Here is a 22,016-nt window from a genome sequence, read left to right as displayed (position 1 = left end):
TTTGAAATTGGGATGAATTTGAGGATCGCACGGCAAATAATTCATATAATCAACACAAAATAAAGATCTTCCCTTTAAATTTTCGAAAGAGCAGCGATGAAACATTGAACTACCTGAAGGAGGCTCGATGTAGTTTTTTTAGTCCTAGGGTGGTGGTTTTAAAAATGAAAATATCTAGAAAGCCAATCTTCGATTTTTGCCAAAATACACCATAATGATCAAATATGACCACAGTTTGATTTTTTACTGGTCACTTCGTCACAAAGGTTACCATAGCAACGACTGTCGTCTTTCTCTGTATTCAAACTAGCTTGATTTTCTCGAAATCTAGATTAACTCTCGATATTAATTTTTCATATGTTAAAGTATAGTGGATTGATTACCCATGTAATGTTATTCGGTGACTACTTAAAAGATGAGACGATTCAACAAGGATTACTAAACACAACTTTACTCGTACAGTAATCCAAGATGGAGGCAAACTGTCTGACATGCGCAGAGACCATGCGGTCCATAAGTAGCTAGGGAACTGGTAAGTAGCCATATCATGACAGCCCATAGACAAAATTTTAGAAAAATCTGTCAGAGCGTTTTGGAGTAAATCAAGAATGAAGTTTTCTTCTTGTAGTTTCCTACAATAGGCAGTCGATATATTTTTTTTAACAAATCATCCCTCGGACGTACAAAAATCGAATATTGGCCTCCTTGATCATTTTTATTTTCAAAACAACCACCCTTGGGCTAAAGAAACTACATCGAGCCTCCTTATGAATACCGTATATCTTCAGCGGTGTCTCCAGTCTAATGGATGTCGTGCTTCCAGATTACAATCACAGACATCTTACACCCCATATCAAATAAAAGGTTAAAGAATTGCTTAGATACCAATAATTTCTATTTTCATGAACCTTGTAATTTTCTAGGCTCCTCTACGCGAATTTCTGAAGCAGCTTTCCGACACTATAAGTTATAAGAATTTTATACAATGACAGTTATCTCATACTTTCCAGAAAGCCACTATCAAAGCAACCTCGTTCCGAGGGTCTCAGAGCGAGACCCTGGGAACGAGGTTGCTATTAAAGGCACTAACAAATCTGGAAAGTAAAGTTGGAGTGATCGCACGTGAATTGGAGGCCGTTTAAGGAACTAGGAATTCTCTGAAACCGTTTTTTTTATGAGAAAATATAAACTGTAACACGAGCGTGGGACAAAGAAAAATTCTGAGTTCCTGACGGGGACCGAACCCATGGCCTCCCAGATACCGGTTGGGCGCTCTAACCAACTGAGCTACGAGAGACTCGTAGTGAGCTGGGCCATTTACAAGGGTGAAAAGTGACACGCGTCTTTTAAATTAAATGCAAGCTCAGCAATGTCTAAAGCATGATATGTGTAATAAATGAGAGATGATAAATGAAGCTCGGTGGATATATTAGAAAATATGAAATCTATCACGAGCGTGGGATAAAGAAAAATTCCTGACTGGAATCGAACCCATGGCGTAAAAAACCTATCCACACTTTCAGCCATTCTGTGTTAGCAACACATCTTTATTACCGTTTTTACCATAACTTTATATCATCAACTTGTTTCATGAAACGTTTCCTGAATACTTATAGGATATGTATTACATTAAAGGAATTTAAAACCAACAGCTTAGTTGGACGGCCAAACGAAGTTACATAAATGTAAATATTATTCAATTTCTTCTAAATAATACATGCATGGCTATAAACATACCTAAATGTATGGCGATACGTCTAGTTGTCTTAAATAAATGTAAAGTACATAACAACCGTATTCGCGCGTGGAAAACTTGAGCCCAAACGTTCATTATCACAATCCTAATACTGAGAACGGAATACACTTGAAAATTAAACTTTTAAGTATTCTTGATATTGCCTTTTACTAAGACAACGCTTACAGCCGGAACCTACAAATGTATACATGTTGTCAAAAAGCACGGAAATGAAATATGACATAGATATAAATATAACATTATTTAAATTAACTTCCTGCGTCCCATTTTTGCTTCTAACATTTTCCAGTGTTTGGAAACGTAATGGAAGAAAATTAGCAAACCAAACTGAATGTTTCCGGTACGAATTACTGGCTACCAATCAACTATCTCGGGGGATAGCTCTAGTCGAGTCAAGCAGTTACTATTTCAAGCAGGGAATCAATCAGCAACAAGAAGATTGACTAATTGGAGAACGACTCTTCCAAAAGAAATGAAGTTTAATAACATCTACTACTATGCATATTGGAATTTACATTATCTTATTTAGTGGCGTAATCGCGTATCTCTGTATTGAATTCCAACTGAATTCTTGCCTGCGTTTTATACGTACAGAGATCACTTCAATTTCTCCTCCATTGGCTTGTTGCACACAAGATCAACGGATAATAGCGCAAACAGTTCTGTTTGTGTCCGCTGATGACATTTTAAGTTGTGGTTCTTCATGTGCTGACAGTTATCATCTTGTGCCACCCTTGTTTCATTACCATGGTCTTGTTCACCTTTTTCGAGACTAAAATCGACAGCTTTACCCTCGTTCACGGCAGTCGAAATGGTCGGCATGTCAATTTTTCCTGTTTGTAGTTCATTTGCAAGGACGTTTGTTTCCATCAAGTCAGAAATTTCACCATGAGAATCGCTCAGAGGTAAAAGCAAAGCCAGACAGCAAGAAAGGGACCACTGTGGATTCTTACGCCATTCCTTGAGGTAACGATATACAAACGCTGCGTACTGACCTGAAAGCAAACGAGAAGTAGACGAATTCTGGATCAATAACAAGTTTTTAAAATAAACAATTACCAATCATAATAAAATCTCATTCCTGCCTCTATAACTTTATCAACAAATGGCAGTATTTTTATGTTGCCAACCAATGCACTAAGTGAATGGTTGTGGTAATGTACAGAATTGGATTATAATATGATAATGAGAAGACGCAAAAAAGTTGAGAGCTTGTTTGCCCTAATTGTTTTTGTTGTCGATATAGCAAGTTAAAACAAAATAACGCATTTATAGTTAAAGCAAAAGAAGTTTAAGCATAATTATCGTTTACCAAATATAACAAGAAACTATAAACTGGTTAGCATGAGTTAGAATAAATACATTTATTATCCATTTAAAATATTTCTCTGTTTCTGGTTGGCTTTCCATCCCCGGCTATATGCCAGCTAACCGGCTAGCGCCGACCACATTTGGAAGAAATTCCAATATCAAAAATTATTGGATCGCAACCTCGTTCCCAAGGATGATTATCCGATCGCGAAAATGGCCGCTAGATTTGAGCATTTTGAAGAGGTAAAATATTTAAGTTATTAGAAGACGAGGAAAGTTAAAACACGAAAAAAAAAACAACGAAGGGGAGTCGATCGATTTTGAAAGCGTATCTTAAAGAGGAAAAATCCCTGATCCAGCCACAGCGGAGGACTTGGAGAGGTTTTACGAAAATTCTACGTCGAAGTAAGCAAGAACGATGGAAACCTGTACTCGAAAACATCGCTTTGTGTCATCAGATTTAGCTTCAATGAACACTTCAAGCAAGTGCTAAATATCGACATTATAAAGGACAAGAAATTTAATGAAGGTAACCGAGTTTTTGAAGTTTAAATGTGTATTGTGTATTTGTGTTCTTTGCCTACTGTCAAAACCCTATTGCGTTCATTTTGTACATTTGGAGCTCTGGAAATCTTTTGAATGAATAATAAAACAATTATTGAATTCGGTTTTCGTATGATATGAAGAATTATTTTCGGCTTCGGCGGATAACACCCTTCTCGATCTGCAAAACTCTTCATATCATACCCAGCCTCATTCAATGATTGCTAATTATTTTGCAAGGCGGAGAGAAACAAGCAATGGCAAGAAGCTTGAAAACATTTCAGGGCCTTAATGAGATTCAAACCTGAGACCTCAGCACAGCAATACCAATGCAATGCTATGCCAACTAAGTTATGATGTCATATACGAAAAGCCAGGCCATTCACGTGGGTTCTATTTTTCTAGCTGAAAGATTAGATGGCAGAATAGACAAAATTATTTTGAACTGTGGTGAGCAATAACTGGTACGATCCTCGCGGTGAGCCCGCCAATTCAAGCAATGGGGAAGTGAATACCGTAAAATTCCGGTTATAAGCCCCCCCCCCCCCCCCCCGTTATAAGCCCATCTACCTGGAAACAAAAAAATTCATCCGATTATAAGCCCCCCCCCCCCGGATATTAGCCCCCCTCTACCGGATGACAGTACTGAACAGGCCTAAATGTTGCTTTATTATGCGTTTTTAACTTAAAACGTATTTCGATCAACACTCCCGTGGCTCTTTTCGAAACGATTTTCTCATTCCGCTTATAAGCCCTCCCGGATATAAGCCCCTCCGCTTATAAGCCCACCCAAAACCCCTTACGAAGTTGTATAAGCCCAGGGCTTATAATCGGAATTCTACGATATATAAGTAAGAGTACGCAGGTTGGTAATGGACTAAATGATTGAGAGCTTGTTTACCCTAATTGTTTTTGTTGTTGATTCAGATTGATTGACTGAAGGACTGACTATTCAACACTTTTTAGTTCAGCATTTGTGCCATTTACTCACCAACAAGTAAGCCGATCACCAAAGTATTTGCTCCCAGAATTAATATCTTAAATAAGACAGCATCCGTGTAAGGGTCAATCGAGGTAGATGTTATCTTCTCTGCGGGGATTCTACTGACAGCTCCAATACCCAGGTTGACAACAGTAACAGCCAGTGACATCGTCATTAATCTGTTGTCGGTCAAGTCTTGTATAGGTTTGATCCAGGAAAAAAGCATTCCATACATTCCAGCGACGACCCATGCCAATCCAATGTAGGACCGGCTTTCTTCACCCACGAGAATCAGGCCAGATGTGAGGATTACTTTACGGGACAATTCAACCAATTCCCAATACCACGAACGAAGTTTGTAGTTTTCAAAGAGGAAACGTAATCCTGTGATCACTTCCTTGCTATAGCCTGGCTCCCGATGTTTCTGCGCATCAGTTGTGGCCTGTCTCTGTTTCTCCCAGATGGTGATAAATGACATGACAGGAAGGACAACGACATAGGCAACAGAAACGTACGCTCCGATAAGCAAATAATTGTACCTTGCGCCGTGACATCGTATGCTGTAATCTGCTTTCATGTACTTGTAGCACAACTTTTCTTTTTCGTCGCGGCAAAGTTTCCTGCAAGCAAGTGGCAGGACATTTGCTGTTTTGGAACACGTGCTCAAGTAAGTCACGTACAAGACGAAAAACAAATTCCTGTATACAAGCTCTTTTGCCTCTGAGATGTTTCTTGACTTCTCTTCCTCCAAACTTCCACTTCTTACGATGATAATCTTACGTATTCCGTAGGCGAGAACAGAAACCCCAATGACAGAAGCATTAAGTGTCATTATTGCAAACAAACTTCCAAAAGCATCCACGTGTAATGTCGGGAAGAGACAGTGAACAGGTGCGATATGAAATACATCCATCTGGAGTATTTCTGAATATTTGGCGACCACCTGCAAGGACCCAGGCCATTTTATGTACGAGAACGTTTGCAGTAAGCCATACGTGACCTGATAAAAGCCGATAACAATCTTAAGTTTGGACAAAAACACATCAATCAGGGGTCGCCTTCTCGTCTTCTTAACCTTTCGTTTGCTTGACCAAACCAAAAGGACAGCGATTATTAGCACAACGATTGCAGTGATTGACAACTGTGCCACTATCCACTTCTTTGATGAACATTTTTTGCACGTTTGCAGTTGCTTATAGTATCCAGGGCTGCAAACTGAACATATTGGCCCTTCGTACCCTTCCTCACAAGGAGAGTCTAAACCACCTTTGCAAGATTCCTCTGTAGGACACTTGTAAGGGGTTGGTATTGGATAGGGGAATTGTATGCTGGATGCATCCAATGCTGGTGAAGATGTTAAGAGATTCGCAATAAAATCTCTGTATCTGTCTTTGTAAGTTTTATTTCGCCATTCCCACCAATGACCCGATTTTAAGGAAGCGTAATCATCTTGACATGTCAGTCCACCTTGTCCACATTTATGACATTTCTCAAACATGTGTGTTCGATAAAATCCTTCTAAGCATTTACAAGCACGGTAACCAGCAAAGAAGTCAGTATCTGTTCCTGTTAGACAGAGGGAAAAAGGAACCATTATTTTTAATCAGGCACATAACGGCAAAGCTGCTTATATTAAGTTAAAAACACTAGTTTTTTAGGACGAAAGCTACTATAAAAGTAATTTTCCAATCGCTTTGATGAGCTGAACGCTGTATAATATTTGCCCGATACAACACTATAGGCGGCTTTACAGGTAGTCATTTTAGAAAAAACTCACTCGCACTTTCATACAACACGGTATTTATTCAAATTCCTTTTAATAACTTTGATCCTTCGTACTATTAAAAAAAGCTTTGAATATTCCATTGATTACTTCGGGTAGAGGAGTTTGGAATTTGAGGAATTGTAAATAATTTGCGACATTACCACCAGAGAGCACCATTTATAATAAGATGCGTATGTTCAATATCTACCTTCAGGACAAGACTTGCAATCTTGAGCTTGTTTTCCTGGTGTTTTATCAAAGTGGACAAAAGAACCGTTTGGACATTTCTTGCAGCCTGTGGCCACATAGCCAACATCGTCTGAGTAAAATCCTCCTGAAACCGAGAGCGTAATAATGTTCACATTTAAATTTAGTGGGAATATTCATAGATGGGCAGTGACTGTAAAGAGTTTTCTCTAAATGTTCGTTTGTGATACATAAATGTTCCGTGCTATGATTATTATAAAGTAAATTGCGCACAAGAACATACAAGCTTGCTATCCACGAAAAAATAATATTTATTATTAAGAAGATGCGAGTGTTTTATTGGAAAATTGAACACTGATAAAATTCATATGAAAATTACATCCGGAACCATAGTGGCGTATTTTCGTATCCTCACTAGTGAGGATATCGATGACGTCATTTCGCATCTATGCATGGCTGCCAAACTTTGCCAAACGCCGGATGAAAGATGGCAAGAGATACTACGATTTCCAGTTGAGTGCGACGCGAACAAAGTTTGGTGACGAGGTTTCAACATAACAACGGCATTGTTGTCAAGGGCAAACTTCTCTGTTACCATTGGTAACAAATTTGCGTTTGTAACTGTCTTGCTCGACAATCTCGATGCTTAAATAAATACAAACACTACAAATATCGTCAGCAACACTTTATTACGCTTTCAAATAAAAAATATATACACAGAGACAACGATAAAAGAAACAAATAACGAAATATATTATGATAGTTGTTTTGTATCGACGGTAACAGATCTGTGTTGAGAGTTGACGTTATGTTCAACGTGCGTCACTTTACCTTCATCGTTAGAGTTACTGTTCAACTGAAATTAAATCGTTGTCCACCTCCAGGGATTTTCTAGCAGCTTTAAGAATTCCTTCAGCTTTAAATAATATATCTTTCTCAAGTGCAAAATGAATAATTCGCGCACTGAAATGAGGAACATTTGGCGCTTCGTAAAGCTGACAAAAGCTAACACCATTTCGGATCGAAATTTCAAAAAAATTAGCCAATCACAAAATTGCTCAATTAAAACTGACGCCATCTTGGATCGAAATTAGCCAATCAAAAAATTGCTCTGTTTCCCGAGAGGTCCTCCTTGTATAAAAGAACAATGGCGGTCAGTACCTGTTTACGACAGTTACCAATGGAAACAGAGAAGTTTGCCCTTGACAACAATGCCGTTGTTATGTTGAAACCTCGTCACCAAACTTTGTTCGCGTCGCACTCAACTGGAAATCGTAGTAGAGAAGTTATGTTCACTGAAGCCGACTTAAAATTGTTCACTAAGAAGCAGGAAATACAAACATGAAGGAAACTTCACGTGACTCAAAACATTTCAAGGAGTTTCTTGCAAAGAAGACCAAAGGAGAGGTAATAAAGAAACTCTAGCCGCCGAAAGGCAAGAGCTTACATATTTAAGATCTGTGCTTTCAACGCTTCTGTGCTTTCTTTTCTACCTGCACTGTGATAGCTGGCGCTTCAGAATCAGGATTCCTTAAAAAGAGAAGTAGCCATATCAATACAAAAGAGTTTTCAAAAAATTAAATAAGCTGTCTTGGCTTTTAACTCAATTTAATGTATTAATACAAAAAATTGTTGGGCGCCTAAATCCACATTCTTGGGTTGCATTTTAAAGGAGATTAAAGGCTTCTGTCCAAGACCATTTCTCGAGTTGATCGATTGCTTCAGAATTGAGGTACTGATTTGTTTTTCAAGCACGTATGTAATTTGTACTCTTTTGTGTAATGTACAATATCGAGTCCAGTACTAACAGGTATATTGTACAGCGTGTCTGGCCTTGAGATTTATAGTTTACTGTTCTGATCGTTCTATTTGTTAATACCCTGAAAGAAAAACAGAATTCCAGAAAAATTAGAATGCCATCGTCCTTCCACCTTCATCTATCCTATCCATTTATTTCCTGAAAATGCTTAGGTAATGAACTTTCTGCTAGATAAGGTCCTCCTAATGTTACTCCAATTCGAAAGGATCTTACTTTGCAGACACCTCGACTTTCTTAGTATGTATAGGTAGGGTCTAAGTTCAGGCCTGGTGGCCCATTAGGTCCGAGCTTAATTAAACCAGTTTCCGCAAACATTTAGAGACTAGGAGTATTTCTACTACCCCTGTATGGAATGCCAGTCCATCGCAAGGTTATTCACAGCATTAAATTCGCCGGTACCCGTTTATACACCTGGGTTGAAAGAGGCACTATGACCGTAAAGTTTCTTTTCTAAGAACACAGCATAGTGACCCCGGCCATGCAGGGATCGAACCTGGACCACCCGCTCAGGAGTTCAGCGCGCTTTAGGCCACTGTATGCATGTACATAAAGAACGTGTTTACAAATTTTCTTCTTTACTAGCCTTTGATTGGACATTCAAGTGGGGAGGTAAGGACTAAAGCCTGGTTCACACGTGTAACGCAAACGCAAGGAACGTGCGATACGCAGGCGCTGTTAAAGTATTTTTTTCAAGATGGCGGAAGAGACACGCTTCAGTTGCTTGCGTTATCGCCTGCGTTTACGTTGCCCTCAGCTGAAATGTCCTGGTGAAATTCAAACATGAATTTTGTTTCCATTTCTTTCGTCGGCGCTTGTGTTTGCGTTTGCGTTGGGCTAGTTCACAGGTGTTTTACCTTGCATTAGCGTTTTCGTTTGTGTCACACCTGTGAACCAAGATAACTTTTGTGACTGTTCAAGCCGAAGCTTATCACGATTTCTATAACATTACGCGACTTGGAGTATTTTTTTTCTATCTCCTGGATGAATGCCATTCTATCGCAGAGTTACCACCAGAATTAAATATACCAGTACCCATTAAAACACGTGGCTGTAGAATATAACTGAAATGCACTGCACTGTAAGAGTAAAGCGCCTTGACCCGAGTGGGTCCGAGCCATGACCGGGAAATTACGTTGTATTCCTGGCAGGAATACAACGTAATTTCCCGGTCATGGCTCGGACCCACTCGATCCGTAGTCCAGCGCACTACCTACAAGGGATACACAGTGCTCTAATGCTAAGGGAGGGTGTAGGCTTATTAAAATTTAGCATTAATCAGTGTAATAGTAGAGTGTGCGTCATTTTATGTGTTGAGATAGATGGGATACGTCACAGTCGGGAATCGAGACCACTGAGACCAACAAAGGACGCAAAGCTCAAGGTCTTCAGCTTAGTCCGAAGTAAAAATCTGTCCAAAGAAAGATAAATATTTTACAGAATTTGACTGAATTTATTTTTTTTTCTAAATAAAATGCATTAACTATCTCGATTCATTGGAGGTTCTGTTCCAGCTCGAAAAAAGAAAACCGTTACCAGGGATATTTCGCTAAGATAAATGTTACAGTAAAATTAAATTGTTGCACCTAACATCAGACTTTGCCTGAGTCACGTACACATTGTAGCTGTGTTCTTTTCTTCGTTTTTGTAGTTCGAGGTGGGAATGAAAAATTCGCTCGGCAATGTCATAAGTACTTTGAGCTCAATTTTATTAAAATTCAAAAATTCGTATACACCTAAGGTGACCACTCTCTGCTTAAGAGAGCCAGTTGAAAATTAACCACAATTTAAAAAGGCTCGATGTGTTATTTCTGCCATGAGGTGTTACATAGATCGTAATCTGCCTGCGTTTAAAAAGGTGATAACTAAGTAGACAATGAATCGAAATAGTCAAATGGTAAGTAAATTTTCTAATTTGGATGTTTGATACCCGAGTGTTCAAGGAGACGTTGGCATTATTATGCTTACTTGAAATACATTCTCAATTTCTAACTAGGAACTTGAAACTTACACTTTTAAACTACTACTACGTCGAAATGCCTCCGGCTCGATTATCTTGATAGGATTATCTGATAGCATTCTTCAAAAAAAATAACAAGAAGAAGATTACCGAGATTAAGAATTTACCACGAATATATTCTCGCTGTATGGATACTTACATTGTCAAGTGCTGTGAATGTATATGAAAGAACGCTCGACGAGGAATTTTCTCTAACCAATTAGCAGTCAGAAATCTAGAATTTTCCACAAACGGAGATAAGTAAATGAATAACGAAACTATTGTATTTAACTTAATTTGACTTGCTCATTGGAACACGCACAACTAGAACGATAATACAGTTAAGATTCTGACACACGAAGAGATGAAGTGTCCCAGCGACATGTAGCAGAGACAAAATCACATCATGCTCACACAAAAGGAAATGAAGCGACACTTGTAACCGACACGTCCCTTGCAAAGTGTCAGTACACACAAAAGGGCATGTCCCTGCCCCATGTCTCCCTACAGTTTCGCGCATGTGTACATGTCGTTGCGACATGTCTCTTTAGCACATCTCTTCGTGTGTCAACTAAACCTTTTAAATATGAATACACACACAAACCACGTTATGCTACATACAGATTTTCCACCATTCGTAAGTTCATGAAGGTCTTTTCAGATAAATAGGTTATGATGTTGTTCTGCAAATATCTGGCAAATAATGAATATATAAAAAATATCCCATAAGCAGCGTTTGATTGGGGCAATAAATTTATAAACAGGCCTCGTAGCGCCCAGTTGGTTTTAATTTCTTCTATACATTTATAAATTTATAAATTCTGACATAACTTACTACAGTTAAACTTTACTAATTTTTTTTCAATCAATCAATTAACTTTCTATTTCATCACAACGCTTGTATAGTTACGATTTTTTAGCAGCGGATAGAATTTGAGAGAAAATGCGCCCACGCACTTCGTGTTTCTGCTTGATTTAAAAAGATGAAAAAAGTGAAGACGTGCCCGACACAAAAACGTGCTGTGTGGATGTCGTGTTTACTAAAACACGTCAAATGGCAAGCGTAACCGCATGTAGCTTACAGCACCCTGCGAGCAGTGCCCTTTCTTTTCCACCGATACTTGAGCAGAAAGGGCTCATTCTCGTTTCCAGAACCTCCGTTTCTTTTAGTCACGTGATCAGCGAAACGGAGGGCTCTGATAACACTGACTACTGGATGTCGTAAAATCCACGACATCAGGTAGCGCATGCCCACTGCATAATGTTCGTCTGCACCTGCTCAGTAAAAGAAAGAGGAATGCTGGGGCCGAGTGAGACGAGAAGAAAGCGAATTTTGAAAGAAGATACGAGATTTGAGTTTGGCGTTCGAAAGAGCTATACAGCAATCCTTGCTACAATTGTCAGACGACATCAAGAAACAAGGAATGGAACAGGAAGCCGCCCTGCCTGCTGTAGTCGTTAAACAGAACGAATGTCTTTGTGTTTTACCCGCTAGTTTTGGCAATTCAAGTCGTTGATATTTTAACTTACGCAATTCGATTCGTTGGGAACTCGTTGAATTGCATGGCTGATAGATGTGTTATTGTTGTGTCGTATCTACACGCAGTATTATTTGACGGCAGATAGAAAAGTTAGAATCCAGAGGAATTGGAGTTATAGTGTTTAAACATGAAGTCGAGGATATCATCAGCTGATAACATTCCGACGGTTGATGATACTGTGAAATTTATTTATGGCCATGCGGAGGTATTGTAGAAAATTCAGAACTAAAAAAGCCGCTGATCGACGAGGTATCATTCTATTGAGCAGCGGTAAGAAGTATCACATTGAATTTCAAAGTCTTCATGTATTCATGAACTCCATTTAGTGTGTATATCTTGTATAAGCTAAGTTGATAGTGCAAATGTTTGCAATATTTTTAATGCAATAAAAAGTACAACCGAGTTACACCTTACAAAAGATGTACTTGTCATTCGTTCATTAACAAAGGTCTGCTTCGTGAATACGTTATTCCAACAAACTCCCAGTGTGATTCGGTCTTTTTCAGGTAACATTTTCAAACTTGCCCGCTACATCTTCAATTGTTTCGATGACCGGAAGTATAACCAAAATTGCGTAGAAGCGTTTCGTTTTTTAACTAATTACGCATGCAGTTCTTATCAGCCAATCCAAAAAATCATATTTTTTACCGTTATCAGGGCCACTACGTCATGTCATTTAAAAAAATACGCGTGGCCCTGGGGGAGAGGATGAGAAAGGGCTCTGCAAGAATCGCGTCAAATCTTTGTTGAGCTTGCGCGAGGCTTACGCGAGGCATACCCGTTAAGCTTGCATGAGGGCCTCATAATCTTAGAATGCGCGTGCGGAATGGCGTGACGGATCGTAAACGACAGCGTGAACAAGGTGTTTGTTTAAAAAATTCTTTTCTTCAAAAAGCGTCTGAATTCCTTCAGCATAAACATGTCAAGCACCGCTTGAGGTCTCATTAGTGACTTTATATTATGGTAGAGATGTGCGATTTTCACCGTACAATTTCTTCTCTTTTTTGTTTAGCGACTCTCAGTACTCAATACCTCTTGTAAAATCCTTTTTTTAATGATCTTAGTTAATATTAACTTAAATATAATCTCTGGAGTGTGTTTCACCAAGAACTGGCAAATTTCGGTTGTAGCTGGGTAGTCTGTTTTGATTGTGACTGAGTCATTTGGTCTGTTGTGTTTTGTGTTTGCCGAATCAGGGTTTACAAATGAGTCTTTCAATTCAGCCATCTTATCTTAAACAAGATACCCATCTAGCTTTAAAAAGCAAATATTTTTAGACGTTTGAGTCGCAAATCTTCAGCTTGTTGCCTGCAGTATGGCGGAGCTCATTATACGTGAAAATATTATAGAATTAGGTATATGGAATAATTTTCTATCAGCAAGGATTTGTATTTACTCACGAACATTACGAAGCTCTTATTACTTTTCCGTTCAGTGATATATCTTTATTATGACCAACCGGCTCTTCATTTGAATCACAGGGCGGCTGGGTGTTGAGCCATCGCCGGTTTTGGGATACTGAAGTGCAAATGTTGCTTAACGTTTACAATTAACTTGTCACCGATAAGTTTGTTGAATCCAGGTTTAAATTCTCTTTTTCGCTGGTTTAAAATTAATGCTTTTTGTTTAACGATGGTCCCACGTTACAGCTATGTGAAACTTACAGATGGCTTAGTAAACCGTTATTGGCAAATAACTTGTTGGGTAGGGTTTGAAGATTGTTTGATGATAGAGTCCTGCAAAAAAAGCAACAGCAAATATGAGCAGGCGCATGCAAGTTTCGGTAGCATAGCTAATCCAGGTAATAGCATTTATACCATGCCATAGAAAATACAGCCAATCAGAATTCAGGAAAGCCGTTGTATATTCGACGGTATTCAACTCAACCTTCCCATCGTGCGCTGCAATCTTATTCTCGACGAAATTTAGTAAGAGTATTTTCTATGGCATGGTATAAAATAGTTACACAACACTTTCTCGTGGTAAACTACGGAATATCCCAGTGTCACTTGTATTTTCTTGGTATACACACTCGCCTAAAGGGTCGTGTGTATACCGAAAAAATACAAGTGACTCGTGGGATATTCCATAGTATAGCACTCGAAAGCGTTGCATAACTAGTATGTACAGTCAACTCTCTCTTAACGGACACCTCTATAAGACGGACACCTGGGGTTGGTCCCGTCCCTATAAGATGAACACCTCTCTAAAACAGACGGTTGGAGCCGGTCCTGACGGTGTTCGTTTTAGAGAGAGTTGACTGTTATTAACTTTACCGAAATACAAGACAGTGACAGTTTAAACAGGAGACTACTTCTAGTACCATCGGCTAAGTATTAGGCGATATTCCGCACGATTTCGCAGATTACGGTTAAATATTTGTCCTTGAACATATTCTGTTGTCGGAAATCTGTTCGATTCTTGAAACATTTGAGAAAAAGAATATCATTCATTCATTCATTCATTCATTGATTTGTTTGTTAGTTTTTCATTTGTTTGTTGTATTTTTATGTATGTATTTATTTATCTATTAATTAATTATTTAATTAATTAAGCATTCAGCCAAGACTACGTTTTGTACCACTTACAGAGTCTCTAAATTTCTCATTGTTGCAAACAATCCGTGATGTAGGGATGTTAAGGCGTTTGAAGCCAATATCCTGTAAAATGACATATCATTTAACATAATTTATCAAATGGTAGAAACAAGCACTTTGATTGGATTAAATCGCTGTATATTATTTCACGAGAGCAAAAACTTAAGAAATAAAAACTAATTCTCGGTATGCGTTGATAATAACTTACATTTGGCGTACTTTTGTGAGGTTGGCAAACACTCCATCTGGTAGAAATGTAATAGCGTTTGCACCCAAACCCCTGAGAAAAAAAATTTTCTAGTAAGTAAAAATGACAAAAAATTTTCCTAGATTAAAGTATTTAAAGCAATAGGTCGTTTTTTGCTTCATGTTATCATACGGGCTGAGAAATTTCTGAACGCTGATTGGTTAAAGCGAGCTATGTTTGTCTCAAATACTTGCCATATTTGAAACAAAGTAGTATTTAGAGAGTTTGACGTGAGAGTAGTATTTCAAGGACTTAAAATACTTCTCTCTTCCAAATATGGAAAGTGTAAAAATTTAGACTGAAAAAAAGATGGCGCACAATTCTATCGTTCAGCGTCTGGACACAAAAGGGCATTGTAATGAAATGATAGGAAACTATGAATGTGGAAAGCAAAATATTTCAGTGTGGTTTAACTGAGCTGAAGTAAACCATTTTTCTCCATTTCTTGAAGGCTCCAAAACGAAGCTTCAATGACATCTCCTAAACGGCAGGTAGCATTAGATATTTGCCTTGTATTATAAACAAATAATAGCATGAATTTCTGCGAGTAATATTTCAAAATTGTTCAAAATATTTAATTTTATGTATAACTTTATCCTATAATCTTCAATCGGCAACTATATACAAGATAAACAAATTTCTACACTACTTTCTTGTAGTCCACTGTGCTATTGTTCCCTACTTACAAGAATTGCAGTTTCTTCAGGTCCGAAAACACTCTATCACCTAATGATTTAATGGCGTTCGAATGAAAATACCTGGAAAACAGTTAATTGCTCTGTGTTATAAAAATCGTTTATTGTCCATTGTTATTCGGTAGAGTAAGCAAAAAGATGCGCAGATGAGGAAACATAACGCATTTCAGCTCCTCCCTGCTCTTCGCTTATCAAAAGGAGTTCGCTAGTTTAGTGAAATAGAGCAAATCTCTCCGTTTACGGTGTATTATTTCGGGATGGTCTATCTGATCCTACAAACTCACTAAACTGATTAAAAATATGAAACAAACACCGGTAATAAACATTATGAAAATTCGTATTTTACTAACTGACGTTTCGTATGCTAAGCTACATACATTTTCAAAAGTTGATCTTCAGCAGTAACTTAATATTAGCGTTTCAGTTAATAAAGCAACAACCTCTCACTGCCGACGTTGGCATTTAATGAAGGTTGTAGTTCTTGAATGAATAAAGTCTCCTTAATCTTACAATGGAGGTCAGTTTTGCCAGACGCTAGAATTTTAAAATGATCCCATTTGACGTTATGAACTGTGGGTATTGATATGATCAGCAATAGCTGATGGATAATCGTATTTAGTGAGGGCCTTAAAATGTTCAGTTTTCCTGTCATGAAGTCGTTGTTTTGTTTTTCTAATGTAAACATCATTACAGTCCCAGCAGCCAGCTTTGTAGATGAATGATTACACTTCAAAGAGATAATAAAAATGCAAAGCACGAAATTTCGTGCTTCTGTTTTTTTTTTTTTACTTACAGACTCCTTAGATTAATCAGGTTTTCGAACACTCCGTCAGGTACAAACGTCACAGCGTTTGAATTTAAATCCCTGCGAGGAATTTTTTTATTAACAATTAATGAAGTTACAAAAACAGCTCGTTCTTTGAAATTATTGATTAGTTTTCAAAATTGTTTCTATCATTGGGACAAGTGCACTTCCTTTTTGAATTTCAAGTTTTTTAAATCCAAAGATAAATATGACGAAATATGATGGAATAAAAAAACGGCAAGTAAAAAAAAATAAAAACGTTTCCTGTTTTTCTTTTTTCTTAGCTCATTCCTTATTTCAGTAGTTTCTCGTTAAGTTCCTTCTCTAACAAACCATTCAAAATAAACGTTTCGTAGACTTTCCCGTGTTTTAGACGCTATTTATAAGAGGGTCTGAAAGGGTTTTAGTGTTTAGTGTTATTTTCCCATAATTTTTAGTGTTAGCTGCTAAATTGGCCAATTTTTTAATGTTTTCGGTTTCCGGAGAAAATACTGTTAAGTGTTTGGAGGGTTTTTCGTGAAATAACAATAGTCTTTTAGCACTGTAGATTCTTATCAGCTGCCCTTCGAAAATCGGTAATAAAATCACTCACGAACTTTGAGCCTCTGCTGTGTGTTCTCCTCGGAAATCTTTGGTAGTCTTCCGACATTTTCAGTAGTCTCTGGACATCTTCGCTAGTCTTTGGAAATCTTCCGAAATCTTCCGAAATGATCGGGAATCGTCAAAGAAAGGCAGAAAACTTCTTGATATACTAAACATAATAATATTGTCATTTTGGAGCCGTTTTTTGTTTCTTTCTGGATAAAATTTACTGTTATGGTGAATTTTTTACTGTAAGTGTTAAAATGCCAAAAATTTAATTGTTTCATGTTACAGAGCAAAAACATTGAGTGTTTATTGTTATCGAGGTACCCCCATTCAGGCCCTTTTATAAGACAAGTCATCGTTTCGAAGATGTTATAATTTGTCGAAAATGTCCTTTCTCGTTTCCTTGCACTTACAAAGACCGCAGATTTGTCAGCTTCGCAAACACTCCAACAGGCAGAGAGGTAATAGCATTGTATGACAGATATCTGTGAAAAAGATTCATCAACTAGGTTCAGTAATAAGTTTAGAGCACTTGCAGAATTTTGAGAATGTTTAAATCACTACGTGTTTCAATTCACTTACAGGAACCGCAGGTTTGAAAGGTAGACAAATGCTCCGGCAGATATAAATGTAATAGCGTTGTTGTTTAGTTTTCTGTAAAAATGTATCATCCGATAAGAAAACTATAATTATAAAAATGAGCACTTACAGTGACAAGAGTGCTCAGCAAATAGAAAACACTCTTCAGGGGCGGATACAGGGGGGGGGGGGGGTGGGGTGGATAGGGTGGATATCCACCCCCCATTTCCAGTAAAATAAATCGAAATGTCACTTTATTTGAAATAGAAAATAAATAAAGAATGAAAAATTAGCTCTCGCTCATGTCTGGTTATTGTAACGCCACGTTTCGCCGTCTGACGCCACTTAGGGTTAGGGTTATGGTTAGGGTTAGGCCCTAATGGTCTGCCATCCACCCCCCCCCCCCCTTTTGAAATCCTGGATCCGCCCCTGCACTTGCAACCGCCTTCGGCTCTCTTTTGTTTTGTCTTGCATGACTGATATCTTCTGTTTTGTTAACGCTCCTTTCGTGCAACCTTAAGGTTACTATTTTTAGCGACTACTAATTTTAGCGATTTTTTCAGAGCAAGATTTAGAGACTATTTAATTTATCGATATTCCGAAAATTTTAAAGTCAGTGATATCGTGTAAACCACTTTTTAACTCGCTAACTCGCTAAAATAGCTAAAATTAGCAGCCGCTAACAAAAGTAACCTTAAGTTATCGCCACCTCCACAAGAGTTAAGTACATTTTAAGATTCTATCAAGTCTTACGGCATAATCAATAGAGCAGCCTGCTGCATTTTAATTGTTCGTCGTTTTCCTTTTTTACATACATACAGAGTCTGTAAATTTAAGAGGCCAGCAAATACTCCGTCAGACAAAGAAGTGATAGCGTTATGTTGTAGTTCACTGAAAGGAAAGATGAGGTATTATCCAATTAATCAACACTATGACAAAATTTTGGAACGTGATTGGTTATCAGCAGCCCGATTTGAGCACTAATAGGACAGTGTACGCGTCATGCCTGTGTAATTAGACAGTACGCGTCATTTTGTGCACACTGTTGTTGTCCATCTTGTTGAGTAATTCGCCGGTAAAGTTTATTTGTTTGTCGAATTTTGTCACAGTTTTGATTAATTGGTAACTGGATTTCGTGTCGTCCAATTCTGTCTGTAATCATATTTGTGATTAGACAAATCGGACTCCTGCTTCGGGTTTGTCCGATTTTATTAATCACTCGTTTGATTACATACCTAATTGGACTCCACTCAATCCTATAATAATAATAATAATAATAATAATAATAATAATAATAATAATAATAATAATAATCTTTTAACAGGAGGCTCCACTCAGTAGTGTGGTTTTCAGGGAGGTCTTGAGATAAAAAAATAATGGCAGAAAAAAAAAAATGAATTATATAACCATTATAAATTGACTTCGAAAATATGAACACCTTTGTTAATGGCGTCATTTTTCACATGTTATATGGTGCGGTAGGTCCGCATTGCCAGGCTGAGCAGGAACCTCTCCACCTTCTGATTTATATACTAATTAGCTAAAGGGGAAGTTCATTCCAAAATGGCACTTCTTTTTTACGTATTTAGACAATGTTTACACTTCCTGCCAAATTTTAGGTTGAGCTCTTTGACGTCAGACAAACATCGACAGGCTGCTAGGTTACTCCAAGATGGCGGCGGCCAGTTCTCGATTTTCGGACTACTTCAGACAACGATTTCATAGGGTTTGAATACTGTTTGGAAGTGCAAAGTTTGGCTACTTGTATATCTTGAAAAAATCTTCTTTTTGGCGTGAAGAACCATTTTGGAATAAACTACTCCTTTAATATCTAGAGCACCGTGCTTCTCTATACTGATGTATAAACTCATTTATTGTTTGCCTTGAATGATCGTTTGATTTTTAAGAAAGAAAATGCCACTTAATGTTTATCCTATCGTTTCGATTGATCCCATGTTTGTTAGCTTTCGCTAATTCCTTCATTACTTTACATACAGTCGTCGCAAATTTTTCAGATCATCAAATATCCCCTCAGATAGAAAGGTAATAGCATTATAAAACAAATCCCTGTAAAAATAAATCATGCAATAATAAATTAAATTTAACAAGGATGTGGTTGAGAAGTAAATAAAGGAGATGGGGAAGACCTGGGAGGGCATCAAGTTCATGGCAAGGGACCGCCAGATGTGGAGGGAGCACGTTGCTGCCCTACATGCCACTTTGGCGTAATGGGCATGAGTGAGTGAGTGAGTGAGTGAGTGAGTGAGTGAGTGAGTGAGTGGTTGTTTCGGAAGTTTCAGTTCAGTACTGAGGTGGAACACAATTCATTTCAGTAAGCAATCAGGTGAGTAATTTTAAAATCGGTCGAGCGCGCAGCGCGACATAGATTTAAAATTACGAACATGATTACTCTCTGAATTGCATCACACGAGGTTTAAATTTCGAGGTTAGGAAGTCTTTGAGATCATTTTTTCAACGTAAAAGTCGATGGTTTATTCGATCAATTTTACAAACAGTAGGAAAACAGCTAGAAAAAACCATCAAGTTGCGTATAGTCATGACGGGCGAATTATGAAGGTGTCCACCCACGTGATCACGCGTTAATTACCCAACAAATAGGCGAGCGTAGAGCCAATAAAAATATAGAGTTTGTTTTATAAATACGACTCATGATTAATAACATTTACATTAATAGCAAGTATTACATTTTTTTTAAATCGATCGATATATTTGTTCTAGTTTTCAAAAGAAACATCTGAGAGTGTATATGCAAAATCGATTCTTCTTCTTGTTTTGCAAAAAGTGAGAAGTTGATATAACACAGAAGAGATAATGTTGTGTAGTGTGTTAATACACTTACAGCGACCGCAAGTTTGTGAGACCTGAGAACATTTCTTCAGGAAGGCGAGTTAAGTTGCTATAAGCTACAGTCCTACACGAAGAAAACATCTTTCTAAGGGACAGACCATTATTTTCTTGGAGGGTAGATTTAAAAAATATTCCACTGCAAACTTTTTTTTAGCTTATGCACGTCTGCAAACGTTTTGTTCGAAATTCCACCTATGTTTTGCTATACATATCGTATTTGCAAAAACATTATTTTGTCTTTCTAGGCCCTACAAACCCCTCATACCCCTCCCCCTCAAAAAAAATAATGGTCCTCCCTAAGGAAATGCTTGTATAGAGAAAAGTTGTCCCTATTTCGAGGGTAATCCTCCATACCAAGCAACCCATGGCGAGAGAGCTGTTCATACGTTTTTTATAAATAACTGCGAACCGTTTATATGAAAAATTGCAAAGTTGGCTCGGGGGAGAGGGTGATTCTGGGTGTAGAGTCACTCTATTTGAAGGTAGAGTGTCCCTGGGTAGCGAGCCAATTGTTCTCTCAAAAGGAAACGCTAAAATCGGCAATACAAACTGGCGGATAATTGGACATCGAAGCGGTAAATTCGTCCAAACAATGTGTTTGGTCGTTCCTATTTTTTGAAAAGGCTACCATATTACCGTAATGATTCGATTTAGCGCCCGGGGCGCTTATTTACTTTTGGCACCTCGAGAGAGAGGGCGCTTATTCGAGACAGGGCGCTTATTCGGGACGGGGCGCTTATTTTTTTTTGAGAAAAAACAAAATGTATCTAACAATAACAGAAACTATAACAGTTAGAAATTGTTAAAAGTTCAGTTACTTTTAAAATAATTGTTCATTTTAGCAGTAAATATATACATAAACTGTACGGTGAACGGCCAGGAGTTTATTTAGTTGACGTCAATGACTTCAGTATGGCCAGTTATCCACAATAGGGGCACTTATTAGAATAGGGGCGCTTATAAGAATGGGGGCGCTAATTAGAATGGGGGCGCTTATTGGAATAGGGGCGCTTATTAACAAAAACACATTCGAAGGGGGGCGCTTATTCGGAAGGGGGCGCTTATTGGAAGGAGGGCGCTAAATCGAATCATTACGGTAGATGCATCAATCTAGCCAGTGTTTTGAGCCGAGAGGGCCAAGTTTTGGCTCAGTCAAAATATAAAATATATAAATATATATCGGTACAAAATATACAATTTTTCACACGCATCTATTGTGTGTAGATCTTTCTTCAAGTACAAATATAAATTAACACAAATGAAGTTATGACATACTTTTTACGATCGCCTATATTTCGACCTGTTTACCGGCCTTCCTCAGGGTGAATGAAAAACGCGTTACACGCCATTCCACAAGTAACATTGCAAATTTAAACTTATATAAAGAGCACGCGCTAAATATACTGATAAAATATATACATATATATACATCATTTTCACCGAAAATTGTACAGAGTAAAAAAATATTGAGATCATAACGACTGACTTACAAAAACTAGAAGGAAAAAGGAAAGATAAAATTGTCTTACATCGTATCAGTAACAGTTGGTACGCATTTCATTACGACCTCGGGCGATGATACTAAGTGGCAGGAAAGGGTATTCGAATATGCAGAACTCCAGGAAGAACACTGAGATTCACAATCTAAAAGTAAACAAATTAAACACAAAAATTCAATTCACGAAAAATATGCGTTTCATGTAACATAAATGAGTCA

The 22,016-nt window shown here is 37.9% G+C and overlaps 2 protein-coding genes across 2 annotated transcripts; both read right to left on the bottom strand.

Annotated features, from left to right (window-relative positions):
• Positions 1–2,305: 2,305 nt before the first annotated feature.
• LOC144661434 (uncharacterized) lies at positions 2,306–6,686 on the bottom strand. Its single transcript, XM_078522195.1, has 3 exons — positions 6,566–6,686; positions 4,602–6,158; positions 2,306–2,751 (listed from the first exon to the last, which is right to left on the bottom strand). The coding sequence occupies exons 2-3, from the start codon at positions 6,088–6,090 to the stop codon at positions 2,354–2,356; spliced, it is 1,887 nt and encodes a 628-aa protein (XP_078378321.1). The 5' UTR covers positions 6,091–6,158; positions 6,566–6,686; the 3' UTR covers positions 2,306–2,353.
• Positions 6,111–21,938, bottom strand: LOC144659140 (uncharacterized). Its single transcript, XM_078519585.1, has 19 exons — positions 21,829–21,938; positions 20,292–20,363; positions 19,427–19,498; positions 18,251–18,322; positions 17,435–17,506; positions 17,266–17,337; positions 16,253–16,324; positions 15,451–15,522; positions 14,726–14,797; positions 14,509–14,580; positions 13,585–13,656; positions 11,001–11,072; positions 10,540–10,614; positions 10,392–10,460; positions 9,717–9,791; positions 8,373–8,444; positions 8,058–8,094; positions 6,566–6,691; positions 6,111–6,158 (listed from the first exon to the last, which is right to left on the bottom strand). Exons 1-19 carry the CDS (start codon positions 21,858–21,860, stop codon positions 6,111–6,113), a joined length of 1,326 nt encoding a protein of 441 aa, XP_078375711.1. The 5' UTR covers positions 21,861–21,938.
• Between the last annotated feature and the right edge of the window lie 78 nt (positions 21,939–22,016).

Source organism: Oculina patagonica, chromosome 7 (genome assembly GCF_052425735.1).
Source record: "Oculina patagonica isolate OP01 chromosome 7, crgOcupat, whole genome shotgun sequence".
NCBI classification, from domain to species: domain Eukaryota; kingdom Metazoa; phylum Cnidaria; class Anthozoa; order Scleractinia; family Oculinidae; genus Oculina; species Oculina patagonica.
The sequence above is the reverse complement of the archived record's forward strand: the minus strand, read 5'-3'. Positions and strand labels throughout refer to the sequence as shown.